Below are 14,399 nucleotides of genomic sequence, written 5' to 3'. Positions count from 1 at the left end.
AATTTTCCAAACTTATATATTCGATCAGATATTCAAATTTAAAGGTTAAAAGTAGCGGTTTCAAGTTTAATTTAACTCCGAATCCTTTTTTTTATAAACAAAAAAGTGCGCGGAATGAAGACAAAAATTGAATTCCAAAAAAATTGTTCATAAAAAGTGGAAATAATTAACGAAATATTAAATATGCAAATGATCAAATATTTGATTTATTTACATATATTTTGAATTAAAATCAGCGCCTCTTAGTTTAAATTAGCGGTTTTTTTTCTGTATGGTGAGAAAATTTCTAGTTTTTATTTCTTGAAATCGTGGAGTTTAGAAGAACATTATTTGGAAATCCTGTGTTAAAGAGAAATAAATGTGAGAACTGAAAAAAAAAGGAACTGAATGGTCGATCTATCAATAAACATAAGCAACACCCAAAACCAAAACTTTGCTAAAAAGAACTAATTGTTTAGCTTTTCGTTCATTTTGAATCTTTGGTTAATTTTTTTTTTTCTTTTATTGATTGAGCGTAGCCTCTGCTGGTATGCCTTTGCTAGGTTTTTTGTTTTCGTTTTTCCTAAAGTAAATTCTGGTAAAAGAGTTAACGATGGCAAATTTATGATGTGGTCTACCAGGTATTACCATAGTACCAGATAAACCGATAGAAAACAATTTCAAGTGCAGGATTGCTACAAATTCCCCGCGACTCGAGGAAATTAGGATAAGGTAGATCTTCGAATGAGTCTTTTTTTTATTTGAAAGAAGAATAACTTTCGATGCTAGAATTGCCCGTTAATTTTTTTTTTCAATAACGTTACAACAAACCTCTTCGTAAAGAAAAAACGAGTAGAAGAAACCACGACTCCATTGTAACATAAATAACGTTAATACAAGAAGTCTTTCTTAAAATAATGCTGACGGTTACTGTTTATCTGAAATATTCGAGTGTGCATAAAAACAAATATTACGTAGTCTGGGCGTATTGAACTCTAACAAGAAACACGTGACATTTGAAATACTCTCACTCAAATCACTCGAACTCGGATCAAAGGCCATAGTAATTTCCTTTTAAGGTATTGTCGCCTTTACTGGTTTTTCAACTCGTCGGTCCAGGCTAGTGGTACGTGTAGTGTAACCTTGATCCTACCTGTTTTATGATAGGAGATGGGATCGGGTTGGTGTCCTGCATAACATCCACGATACAAAAGCGAAATAAAAACCTGCACTTTAATTCCAGTCTTTATTCCATATCAAGATTCTACACAAAGCAGGTGAGATATTTCTATAATTATCGAACTCCTAACCAGTAAACGTGACATAATCAATGACGTAGAATTGCATAACTAGGTGGCGTAAGAAAAAGGGATTTTCCGGACCTACCTTTGCTTCTTCCTAATCTTCATGGGAAATACCATATTAGGTTCGATTAATGGATGAATCCATGCATGCTTTTGTAAAAAAAAATATTTATATTATTATTATTTAAAATATTTTAAATATTTGTACGAATTATGAGGTCATTGCGTGATGATATCATGGCTTATTATCGTTTTGAAACTTGTGACCCCCTCGTATAAATGTCAATGAACAGGTTTTTTTTTTAAACGATATAAATAAAGCGGAAATTTCTTTTAAATATATTTCCTAGTTCGTCTATTATTTATAATTTGGATTTAATATGTAAAAAGGGCATTAATCATAAAGAATGTATTCTGTCGTAATTACGTTCTTTTAAAATCACCGAACAAATCGAAAATGTTTCACTTGTATTATTTTAAAATAAAATAAATTAAAGTTTAATCATATACAAATGATTAAAATAAAGAATTAATTAATTATAGTTATTTGTAAATAAAATCTTAGGAAAGAATTATTCATAAATGTTATTACGATAGATTATTATGATTAAAAAGTCAACATAATTTTGCAACAAGTTTAACAATCGATATTAAAGTAGCAGACGGAATCGACATTACATCCGTCAGAGTGACGTCGTCACGTATTAGACAGGATGTCCGTCCTTGTAGCTATAATTCGCGGAAAATGGCACATTCTAAAAATGGAATTTCGATCTTTTACGCACCTGAGTAGCGAAGTGTTGCACTTCCCGTGTTCACACGGATGTATCTGCCCGTTATAATCCAAACGAGTCGCAATCTGAACTCAACTGTCAAACTGTCTTTCGTACGCTGCAGATTCGCGGACTTTTAGGTAAATTTTTTTTTCTAAATAATACTTTATCTTTTTTTTTAAAAAAACACATTTTCATATTTATATTTTAAAATATTATTTAACGCGGTTTTTTACAAATTTATTTTATTACTAAGCAATTTCAAGGGGCCTTCCCTATTATAATTCGATTAATTCGGTCTTATAATAATTATAGGGCCTCCCATTTACGGGCACGTGTTACAAATTATAATAAAAAATAATATTTTTATTTTTTTAACACTGTTTTTTTGCTATATTTAATAATATACCGGGGGTCTTAAAGGTAAGTGGTTTGGGCCTCTCTTGACCTCTGAGATGCTTTTCTTTATATAAGTTATACACGTACACATATAAACACCTTGTTTTTTTTAAATTCAATACAATTAGTGATTATTAATTGAACGTGTATATAAATTAGAGTGGAGAGGAAAAAAAATCTATAAGAAGCTTAACATACTAAATAAAAAAGAATATATAATTTGAAAAATTAAGTGAAAACCAAAATATCTTTAGCGATAAATTCGATTAAGGAAAAACTTTGTAAAAATTTCCTCGAGCACGATTTAAAAAAAAAAAAAAAAAAAAAAATTTGATTGATGAGAAAACAATGAGATTAATTTGTGTAGGAAATGGCCTGAACAATTGTCTTGAATAATCCAAATACAGTACTAAACTTCCTTATATGCCATTTTCTGTTCGCTTAAATCCTATTTGTTTATATTATATAAACGAAGAAATCGCCTATAACAAGTTCATTTTAAATATTCACTTTATTGTATTGTACTTTATTCAATCGTCAGATTTAATGCAATACTTTGAATCTGAAGAATTAAATTTTCGAAATTCGGTTCCTAATATGAAATTAAAATGTCTTTGTCTTAAATAAATACGAGTTATATTTTACAGTTTCTAATCAATTAATTAAAATTTTTAAAATATTTATTTTAATATCGGTAATTTAGTGTATTCAGTTCAATACACGGAAACTTTACAAGTGTTACCAACTCTGTTAAAAATGCAAATTACAATATAAAGTTGAACCTTTAATAGCGGCCACCTCCTTACAACAGACACATAAGCGGCAGCTACTTTATTTTTGAAGTACAGTACATACAAAGCAACCTGAAAACAGCGGCCATTATTTATGTTCCCTTGTGTTCAGAGGTTTGACTGTATTTTTAGAAAAGAATTTAAATGAATTTAATTTAGTTGATAGTAATACTTTTGTATTTTTTTTTTCTTTTAGTAAAACAAGATGCAACTATTATTATTATTATTAACATTCGCAATTTCCCTGATTTTACCGTTCATCGAAGGATACGGATATGGAAGAGGTGTTTCTTCGGGCATTTCGGCTTTCATAGAATCTAACAACAATTTCGCCTTTGCTCTGTACAAGGATCTTCTTAAAGAGAAGAATCTTGTAATTTCTCCGTGGAGCATCTCTAGAGGTCTGGCTTCGATTTATCTGGGAGCTCAGAATTATACTAAACGAGAGATGGAAGAAGTTTTGTTTAAAAACGAAGCCGGTGTTACCGGTAAGGAAATGATTGTGAGCTACGGGCATTTAGAACGATTACTTAAGAGAAAGGCACAAGTGGACCTTACTACTTTCAATGCTGCCATGATACAACAGGGATCACCCGTCTCCGAAACATACAAGCATCGATTATTTCATTATTTTAATTCGATTTTATATGATTTAGATATGGCCAACCATGGGAAATTAGTTAGAGACTGGATTAATATATTAGTGGAGATAAAAACTAATGGGTTAATTAAAGATATTCTTACTAAAGTTCCTACTTCGGATACCATTCTTCTGCTTCTCAACGGTATTCACTATAAAGGAGAATGGGTACAGAAATTCGACCCCGAGTTAACCACGGTGTCGACTTTTTACAATACAGATAAGGTTCCTGTTCAAGCAGCTACGATGCTGTCCACTTCAAATTTTACTTATAGATACAGTCATCTGGACGACGTTCACGTGCTTCGATTGCCGCTGCAAGGTAAATTTGCCATGACATTCGTTATGCCGGGAGAAAACGGGTCACTAGAAGAGGTGGGCAAAACTCTTAATTACAAAACTTTGCAGAGAATCATCAACGAGGAAGCAACCCAAAAGATGATTAAGCTATCCTTGCCAAAATTCAAATTGGAGAGTAAGGAGGATTTGGCCGAGGCTTTGATAGATTTAGGCATGCACACCCTTTTCTCTCCGGTTAATGCTGATTTGGGAGGGATCGATCAGAATAAAGGTTTATTTTTGAAGGACGTAATCCATCAAGCAACCGTAGAAGTGAGTGAAGAAGGCGTCGAAGCTGCAGCTACAACTATTCTTGGTGTAGAAAGCAGATTAGGAGCCATTTATATCCCTTTCAATCGTCCCTTTATGTTCTTGATTGAAGATTTGGATACTGGTTTAATCATCTTTATGGGCCATTTATCGGATTGCACGAATGTTTGTGCAGTTCCTCCTTCAGACGATCAGCAAAAATTAAACAGTGACTCATTTTAAAATTAAATACAAGTATTTTACCGATAGATTTCTACACGCAGCTCAACATACGAATGTACTACACATTTTTTTTTTTTTTTTTTTTTTTTGCAGTTATAAACAGTATCTATTCATTGTAGGGAAAGGAATTCCATTTTGTATATTTCGATCATCAAAGTTTTGCACAAATAATAAAAATAAAAATCGAATTTTCCAAGTATAATTTATCGTTTTATTAATTTTTATATAGAAAATAGAATTAATAAATCAAAAAATGTGAACACTTTTATTTTTAAAATAATTTAATAATTAATTAAAAAAATATAAAAATTGATTTTATTTACCGCTAGATGGAGATGTGAAAATTTCGATTTATTTATTTATTTATTTTTAATATTTTAATTATTAATTTAAAAAAAAATATTTAAAACTTTAATATTTAAATTAATTTATTATTTTAAATTTTTAAAAATTAATAACATTTAAAGTGTAAATTATTTTTGATAAAATGTTTCGCAAGTATTTTAGAATCTCTTAAGTTCCTAGTATTGTAACGCTGTATTATTGATGATAAGCGTTATCGTACCACACATTCTTTCCGTTTTTAAATATTATTAATCGGTAAGAAACGACAAATATTAAATAATTATTCAACGGTTGCAGTTTTTATTTCATTTATTTAAAAAAAAAATTATTATTATTATTACATCTTTATTTGTTTTATTTATTACCGAGAGATGGCAGCGTTATTTTAGAATCAATTCTTTTGGGAAATATAAAATTAGTTTTTATGCGATATTATTTTATCTGTAAGTGAAATTGATTTAGTAAAATTTTTAAACTTGTGAAGTTTTCCTTCTTTATATTTTACAAATTTTTTAAATTTTTCGTCACGTGATTCAATTATTTCGCCATTTTAAACACACGAAAAATGTTCATCTAAAACTTAATTATTTACGCTTTAAACATTAAAAAATTAATATTTTACGTAATTATAAGTATCTATTACATTTTAAAATAACATTTTTTAATGATGAAATATATTTTGTGTTGAATTTTTTTTATAACTGTAAAATAAAGTATTTATTATAAATACCTCAACACGTTTGTTGTTAATTATATATATATATTTTTAAAAATATTTTATTAAAAAGAAATACTTTTAACCGTATTTTAAATGAAATTATCGATTTTTTAATTTAGAAAAATTAAACACTGTTCAATATTGCCATCTGTTGACAACTGCAAGAAATAAAATTAATTAAATTTTTTACTTTTTTATTTTTATTTTTCCCTTTAGCCAAAGCCGATTCTTTAATTATTTTATTATTTTTTAAATGAAAATATAAAAATAATAATAATCCAACAAGAAATTTTCTTAAATAATTTTTATTGGATTTTTTTAAATCGATGAATTAGAATATAACTTATATACATGTATAATATAAAATTTTAAAAATCATATAAGGAAATTAATTTTATTAAAATGTTAATATTTAATATTTTTAATTAATTAATTATTATTAATAAATAATAAAATTCGAGAAACGTTTAAAAAAAATAAACGAGAAATGCATTTCAGCGCTAACAGATGGCGACGGTGATAGAAAGCGAAAGTAAATCGGCGTGACGTAACAATAAAAAACATTTTATCCATTGACGTTTAACCACGTGACCGTTGTTTTGTCTACGTAATTAGTGGATAATTGTAGCCGCAGGAAAATGTCAACAAACAAATACAGAGCCTTGTTGCGTTGATGTAATTAAACAGATTCATTTTGTTAAGTACGTCTATCACGTTGTAACAATTCGGTAAACAAAGAATACAGAAAAGAAGCTTGGAGCTTTCTAGTAGATCCTTCGACATTGTAGTCGCTGGTTTGATCGTCATTCTTGCTACAATGCATCACGGAAGAAGGCCAATACCGAAAGAAACAAAGAAAAAAAAAATATATATATATATATATATTATTTGTGACAGGTTAAACATACATAAAAAAAAATCTATTCTGCGAACGGATATTGCTGTTAAACTATAACTCGATACAGCTTATATAACTGATAAATAAACAAGTGGTTACACTGCATATCTACATAATAGCGCATTGTAACAGTTATTTATCGCTAGAATAACTTTTCTATCATGTCTTGCCCCGGAGTGTGTGGCTTTCCTTCTCAACCAATAACAATAACCGTCTTCCAAATGTTTTCCTTACTTTATCCAAGAAGAACGAAGAAGTAAAACATATTCTCATAGCCAGGGGATACGTAACGATGTTTTTTAGTCCATCATTTCTTGGGTGATTAAACGAAAACAGTTGAAGAAGCAGGCCTATAGGTATGTCTCCTGTTGTTTTTGCAATAAACTTTCTGATTAGTTTAAGTTAATGAGTTATAAAAGAATAAATTTTGCTATATTTTTTTTCTTTTTCTTTTAATGAAAAAAAACTTATAAGATAATCACGATTTTCTCTTTTTTTCTTTCGAAATTCTCTAAGCGCCATCCGTATGGTAAATCTGCGTTTTAAGTGTTTATGGCCGATTAAAACGATAGAAATTAATTGTAAAGCGTAAAGTCGATTCACGAATTTTACCGGATTTAAACGCGACAAAAACGAAGAAAGAATGATTTAAAACGCCATTCAGAGGTTGACAGTTCTCATGTCACACGATACAAACTAATTACTTGTCATGTCCTCGTCTGGAGAACAAGTGTCGTTGCTGTCGTAGCTATATTAATCCACAGAAAACAAACGTAGATTGAGTTTCTCTAAAGCTTTATTTTTATCATATTTTATTCTCAAGGTACAATAAACAGAGAGAAAGCGCATTGGCTCACAGCTGACACAATACTGGCTAGGAATTGCAGGTGGGAGACACATGGACACACGCATAAGAAACGAATAAAGATGTTCCCGTACCTAAAACAATTAGCCAGTTCGTTTCGGTTGGGGACTGAACAATTTATTTTCTTTACTTTTTTTTTTGCTTGTTTTTTGAGCTTTGATATGTTCCCAAATATTTTCTATATATAATATATATATATTTATTTATTTATATTTATTTTTTTTAAATTGTATTTTCTTTCCAGATCTCGTCTTCCTAAACTCTATGATTACATATTTTGAATTTTTATTTATTTATTTATTTTTGCTTTGTGTTTTCTTCCGTTATTCTGATATTTTTGAAACATTTTATTGCAGTTTATAGTTTCAGAAAATGTCAGATACAAGTTCTTCTGATGTCTAAATATACGGGCGCTACTTTTTCTATTTGTTTGCATGTTGTTGTTGTTGTTGTTGTTATTATTATCAATTTTTAAAGTTTTCTTCTCGTCCAAATTCAGTCCAGAATGAGATTTTCGTGTATTGCTTTGCCCTGGAGCCTCGGATGATGCTCTTGTGTGATTTTGGTGTAGCAGGTCGAAAAAGGAATCACCTAACGATGGTTTAGCAACGCCAACTGCTGTCGCAAGAGTAAGTGAAGGAGAGAAAAAATCCACCATTGCTAATCCTTCATTCCCCCACGTAGAGGGGGTCTTCCTGTGGCGCGTGGGGGGAAAACGGGAGCCGAGGGGAGCCCCCAAGCACATTAGTCACAAAAGACAGGAATTTAAACGAAACTCCATTTGTCATGCTGTCACACAAGGTCCTGGGCTCGCATCCGGGGTCTAACCTCTGAGGGGGGACAGGGAAAGGAATTTGCAAAACCGAATTTTGTCTTCGGTTACCCCCTCCGCCACCGGTATTCCACTTGCAACGAGGTGTGTAGCGTGTGTGAGTGGTCAGTCTAAGACGCGCGATTTATATACACGAGCTACGTAAAGGAGGAAACAAACGACTAGAGGGGAGAATAAACACATGAACATGACGCGCTTGAGGTACGAGAACGTGTATTGCTATGGAGAGAATCCCGTCAGATCGGATGCACAAAAAACGTGCGAGTCTCAACAAAATGCCGTAAAACTCTATGCATAGTCGTATAATTAAATAACAATTGGATAAATAAATATAAATAATAAATAATGAAATAAATAAACAACTAAATTCAACGATTGTAAAAACAAGTTGTAAATATCACAAAAGTAAAGAGAAATGCTACCTGAGGGCAGCTCTGGTCGCACCCAAGATGCGTCTTGTGCGTCTTGATTGTTATTATTTTTAAAGTGAGAAAGCAATTTTGTAATGTGGACAAACGTAATGTTGAAAATTGAAGTTTTGGGTCGTGTCGGTGACAACTTTACGTCCCTCGACGTCCCATCCCCAGCACAGCTTAGTTACTCCATTCCCGTTAATTAACTCGACTTCACATCCACGACTAATTTTCCCAAAGCATAATTAATTACTAGCACGTGCATGTAACGCGTGCTAATGGCAAGGCGACGTGATAAATACGACGTTCCGACGGAAAAGTCTAGTGCGGTTCCCACAGCCAAAAAGACTAGATTCGAACATATGATGACTGGGTTACAAGTTTCTAACTCTTCCGGGGGTTGTACTACTTTACAGCGTGGGAGAAATCGGTTTAGTCTCCATACCTGGAGATGTAGCACGCGCCCTACGCTACGATGGGTAAAATAATAACACTATAAAGAGTGTGCTTCTGTTTCGAGAACGCGTCTTGTATAGGACAGTCGGTCATCCCGAGTGCAGTGAGTTTCGTGAGGAATGGGAAAGTGTGATCTAAAATGGATGCTATAAAACACGTTTTTCGGACTAACCAGACTGCACTGGATGAACCACAGAAGGATTTTTTAGATGATAGGAATGAGTGGAACGCTTGGGAAGGGGGTGAATGGTTATGTGGTGCTGTGGGGTACCGCCGCCAATGTGAGCGTTGGAATACCAGTCGTTGACATGGAACTACTATTTGGAATGAGGGTACTAGACGACGTGGATGTGTTCTTGACCTTATTCTCGTCTTCCCACTTATCCTGGGATCTTCTTCGAGCATTCATGAAGAAATTACCGACAGTACTTAACTCTAGTCCTAACTGTTGAGAGATGGTGATCTGCATCTCCTTCGAAGGTCTCTTTGTTTCTTTAAAAATGGCTTGTAGGGTGCGCCGCTGCAGGTCGGTAAACACAAGTCGAGGTTTCTTGGGGGTGTTGGGACTCTTTAATTGCTGGTGCTGTTCTTCTTTCCGCTTGCAGGCTGCAAAGAGAAAAGGCGTGATTACAAGCGGAATAAATAATGCACAAACCGACAAATCCTACAAGCAGATCACGCATTTGAGAAAACGAGAAGGCGTTTAGTTGAAGAAACCGGCGCAGCACGTCAGCCACACACACCGCGAATATTGCACGTGTTCTCTAAACTAATCTGTTTACGTATCCAGATAGATAGGAAACGAAAGAAGTGCTTTACTGTTCTAAACACGATGTTTCTTAATTTCAGTCGAGAAGCCGCGAAAGATAAATATGATTTGCAGATTGAGAGGCGCGATGTATGTAACACGAGCGCCGGGACGATGTGAAGATTGTGTTAAACAACCCTTTCTGCCGATAGACAAGGCTGCAATCTCTGTTTTTAGATTGATGAATGCGCTTTGGCCGTGCCATCTCCTCCTCTAGGGATTCAAAAAATTATATAGATGTGTATCTAGTAATGAAGCCACCGAGATAAGACTTTCTCACATTGCTCGCTCGCCTTTATTGACACGATATTCATTACACACTCGGACATATTGCAGTCGTGCTAATGAGACTGTCCACCTCTTTTATCCTCCGTAAATCGAGATAAGGAGAATTGGAAGCTCTCCAATATGCATCGACACCGAATTACTCCACTAGGATGCGGTGGCATTAAAAAAAAAAAAAGAAGTGAAGTACTTCGACAGGTGTTCCTCCCACTCCGGGTGGTAAAGAAACATATTTCGAAGTCGAAACCTGTTTGAGCAAAACCTGTTATTTTAGATCAAACCTTTAATCTCCTGTGGCGGATAGGAAGAATCGCAATCATTTCCGGGATGGGGGACGCAAACGCGGGTCGCTTTCCTCCCCCCACTCCACTATTCTGTCCGATGGTGATTGAAGTGAGGAGTGGGAAAGGTAGCTGGGAGTAAAAACACAGGCTTCTTTTGCTCTGATAGAGGACAGGCGTGGAGGAGAAGGCGGTGCGGTGGGAAAGGTGCCACCTGCTCGGAGGTTTGCGTGACAGCTCTGGTCACGAGTGAGTAACGTGGACCATCTGCCGTGACGGCTCCTTTCCTCCCGCTTTCACTCATCACGCTGCTAATCAGATAGGTCACGTGGCATGGGTCTCCTCTCTTCGGGGCGGTGTGAAGTAGTTGATAGGGAGGTGGTCTCCTCCTGACAACCCCGATAAGTTGACAGTTGCTGCAAATCTCAACTTAGTTTTCTCTCTTCTTTTACCAATTCTTTCTTTTCTTTAAAAAAAACTGTGTAATTTTAATCGTCCCTGCGTGAGGGAGCGCAGTCAGAATCCAAATGCCTATAAAAGTGGGTTGGTGTCAAGATGCCATTCAAAGCACCGGTTTCGGCCATAAGTTTCACCTGCAACTTTCTTCTGCCAGGTCTATTTTAGAAAACGGGAGGTTAGCTTACTTTACTGCAGTTCAATAAAAGAATTCGAAAGCATCATTTAAAGTCGACTCCAACCTCCCCGACCGAGTTATAAAAACCTCGCTCGGTATCTTTTTTTTTCTTCCTTTCTTTCATAGCTAATTTAATACTGGATTAATTTGAAGCGCCAACCCAGCAATTGTTTTAGGTATTAAAAGCTGAAAACCTGCTTAATTTATTCCATTAGATTTTGTTATTAAATGTTTCTTTACAGATCCGGAATGAACTTAAACAAACCGCACATAACGTCCATCTTCCGTCTGATATAATAGGAAAAGAGAGGGATCGAAACAGATATATTTCTAAATAGGGAAATCACGAAAGGTAAAACAAACAAACATCAGAAAGAAAAACTTGTATTAAACACCCCCTTTTTGCCCAGAATACTGGGAATTGTATTCCATCCGAGAACACACGGCACTTTTCCCAGCAAAACCTAATGGAAAGAGCTACAACCTTATAATTGATAGTCTCAGACTTTGGCATCAGACTCTTGTAGGTGGTTGGGGAGGAAAATTTTCCCTCCCTCGCCTTTTCTTCCGCATTTTTCCCTAATTGATGCTACAAACTGCAATTTTCGCGCCCCTTAGCATACTGGCACCTGCTGGCGACGGCCATCTTGAAGAAAATTTAAAAGAAAAAAAAAATCTGTCCCTACTAATTACCGAAACGGCTTGCATTCATTTAAAAATCTTCCATTTTAATTTTTACTTTCCTTCTTTCCCCACCGCCATTTCTCCACGGCCCATTAAAGAGAAAAGACGATATTAATGCGTATAAACGTATAATAATAAAATTAATTAAAAAATTGTTACATTCGTTAGCAAATTAAAATTAAAAATCGTAAAATTAACAGTGAAAAGTTGTTAATATTTCCTCTTTTTTTTTCTGAATTGCCAAAAAGTAAATAATAATTATATCTGAGCTTTCATAACTTATCGAGAGATGGCGCCACATTTATATTAATCTTTTTTAAACCACATGAAAAATTTTAAAATATAATAAAAAAAATATATTTTATTAAAAATAATAATTATTAATATTGCTTAAATATTTTAAAATCGTTTTATATTACCGTACCCACTTTAAAGAAGTAAATAAACGCATGTCGTAAATATTGTAATTAGTAATAATTATAAACGACAGATGGTGCGGCGAGTTGCAAATAGAAGCTGCTGCCGTCTTAAATCTCATTACAACTCGAAAAAGTCATTAAATTATTTTAATTACTTATTATTCATAATGTATCATGTTATTGTTATTGAAAATAAAACAAAATGAAAATAATAATTACATTAAATGGTTCTAATTCACGCAAACCAGATCGAAATATAGACAACAATTGCATATCATTAACTTTTCCAAGTAATTTTATGAAGTGGAAATGGTTCGAAGTCAATCGCTATTAAAATTAATACTCTATCAACACGGTATTGGAGATTCGGCGGGTGTATTTCTCTCTCCTCCTTTTTTTCTTTCTTTTTTTTTTTTTGATGTAGCGGCGATGAAATTTTGTTGTTTTCTTCAATTTATTGTTAATAAATTGAGGGAAGAGATAAGACGTCGGCATTTAGCGGTTGTTTGCTTGTCTGGCTTTCATTACTCGTTCCACTTAAAAGAGAATTAGCGGGCAACACCCAAACTAATGTGTAAAGACAAGGAAGAGAAAACCCTTAACGGTATTGGCAGGAAAGAGAGTCCGTTTAAGGTCTTCTCGTTCATGCAATAAAGGCACCACCTGCCTCCACCATTAAGGTTTTTACGACAAAAGACCTACCCGTAGGGGGATCTCTGGGAAATCAGCTTGAGGTGTTGCTCGCTTTCTCCTTACCTTTCACCCGGTCACGTGACGTAGCGGCCATGTGCAATACACTACAGCAAAACTGTGGCCAATTTTGAATAGGAAGGTTTGATGGATGAATGGCGCAGAAGGTAGCTTTCCTATCCACTTCCCCGCCAAGAGCGCCGATCGGACTACACGGGGGGATAGAGAAATTGCTTTCCCTCCTTGCAGCACTTCGGCCATTAAATAATTAACCCGATGATGGACCAGGTAGAGAGAGGGGAGAACAGGTGGGCACTCTCCCATGCACCGTCGGTGGCTCTCTTATACTCCGTGCCGACAACAAGGCGTTGCTATGACGACTGCCGCTTCACGTGACCGGCCCCCTTCTGGGGGTGTAGAAGGGGTGAGCAGGCGCGTCGGTGGGGGCAATTCTAGGAAAAACCGAAGGGCTAATCTCTATTTTAACAGAACGGCGCGCGCACTTTTTCTAACAATTAAAAAATAATAATAATAAAGAATAAAAGAGCGAAAATCGTCCGGCGATTGAGAAAAATGGCACATTTTTTAAATAGAAATTTTAAAGAAAAATAATTTAAAATATTTCCCGACGTCCAGTGTTAAGGAGCAAAATTCAAGTAGAACACATTGCGAGTAATGGCGCATATTGACGTTATCTTTAAGACAGAAAATGGAAGTAGAGTATAGGAGTGAATTACAAGTAGTATCTTAAATCTCGCACATCTTAGCTATTCTCCTTAACAGACAATCAACAGTTATCAGATTCCAGATCTTTATCTATTACAGCATACAAGATCGAAGGTGGAGAGGGTGTTTATCTCTCCTTTTGCTAGGGAATTAAGCGTAGGTTAAAAATGAAGTAGAGTATTTTCCAATCTACCCTTCTACTTATTTTTTTAAAGATAACGGCCAACGAATCTTTTATTTATTTTTCCTCCCTACGCTAAAGAGAAACTGTGGTAGAAAATATTAAGAAGGGGAGGGAGACCTTACCGGTTGCCAGCCAAGAAATTAAACATGAAAAATTCGTGTAAGGTACCTCACCGGATGGAGAAAAATTACGTTGGGTAATGATACAGGTTTAATTCTAGTAAAATTTCGGGTTCTTCTTACAGAATTGCCATTGTTTGACCCTAAACCCGGAAGGCAAGCTCCTATGGGAAACGTACATCAGAAAACCTAGAAAAGTAGATAAAGCTTGAGGGAAAAAAAGGGGGGGAAGGAATTTACCGTTGTATAAATGCGAAGTAGTATCTAGGGAATTTTAGGGATTAAATTTAAAATAAAAAAAGAAGAAGAAAGAAACTCGTTTCGG

General features: G+C 34.4%; 2 protein-coding genes across 6 annotated transcripts in view; one reads left to right on the top strand and one right to left on the bottom strand.

The window, feature by feature from the left end:
* Positions 1-1,096: 1,096 nt before the first annotated feature.
* Positions 1,097-4,919, top strand: LOC136975763 (intracellular coagulation inhibitor 3-like). 2 transcript variants are annotated; one of them, XM_067270855.1, is made up of 2 exons: positions 1,097-1,256; positions 3,443-4,919. In XM_067270855.1, exon 2 carries the CDS (start codon positions 3,452-3,454, stop codon positions 4,715-4,717), a length of 1,266 nt encoding a protein of 421 aa, XP_067126956.1. In that variant the 5' UTR covers positions 1,097-1,256; positions 3,443-3,451; the 3' UTR covers positions 4,718-4,919. The 2 variants fall into 2 exon arrangements, with proteins under 2 accessions (XP_067126956.1, XP_067126955.1); XM_067270854.1 differs by lacking the exon at positions 1,097-1,256 and adding an exon at positions 1,958-2,196.
* Positions 4,920-7,456: 2,537 nt separating this feature from the next.
* The window catches only part of LOC136975761 (hepatocyte nuclear factor 6-like), a 68,316-nt gene continuing 61,373 nt past the window's right edge, over positions 7,457-14,399 (bottom strand). For 2 of the 4 annotated variants that reach the window (XM_067270850.1, XM_067270851.1), the window contains one exon: positions 7,457-9,850. In XM_067270850.1, the coding sequence (XP_067126951.1) occupies positions 9,495-9,850 (356 nt within the window). In that variant the 3' untranslated portion in view covers positions 7,457-9,494. The remainder of the gene's footprint in view (positions 9,851-14,399) is intronic. The other 2 variants (XM_067270852.1, XM_067270853.1) reach the window with 1 other exon arrangement.

This window comes from Centruroides vittatus, unplaced genomic scaffold, assembly GCF_030686945.1.
Source record: "Centruroides vittatus isolate TY-2023 unplaced genomic scaffold, ASM3068694v2 contig_388, whole genome shotgun sequence".
NCBI lineage: Eukaryota > Metazoa > Arthropoda > Arachnida > Scorpiones > Buthidae > Centruroides > Centruroides vittatus.
Note: the sequence above shows the minus strand (reverse complement) of the source record. Positions and strands in the feature narration are given on the sequence as shown.

Bases quoted from the DNA above. Each gene is read 5' to 3' on its own strand.
- LOC136975763 (XM_067270855.1), top strand. From the start codon at position 3,452: ATGCAACTATTATTATTATTATTAACATTCGCAATTTCCCTGATTTTA.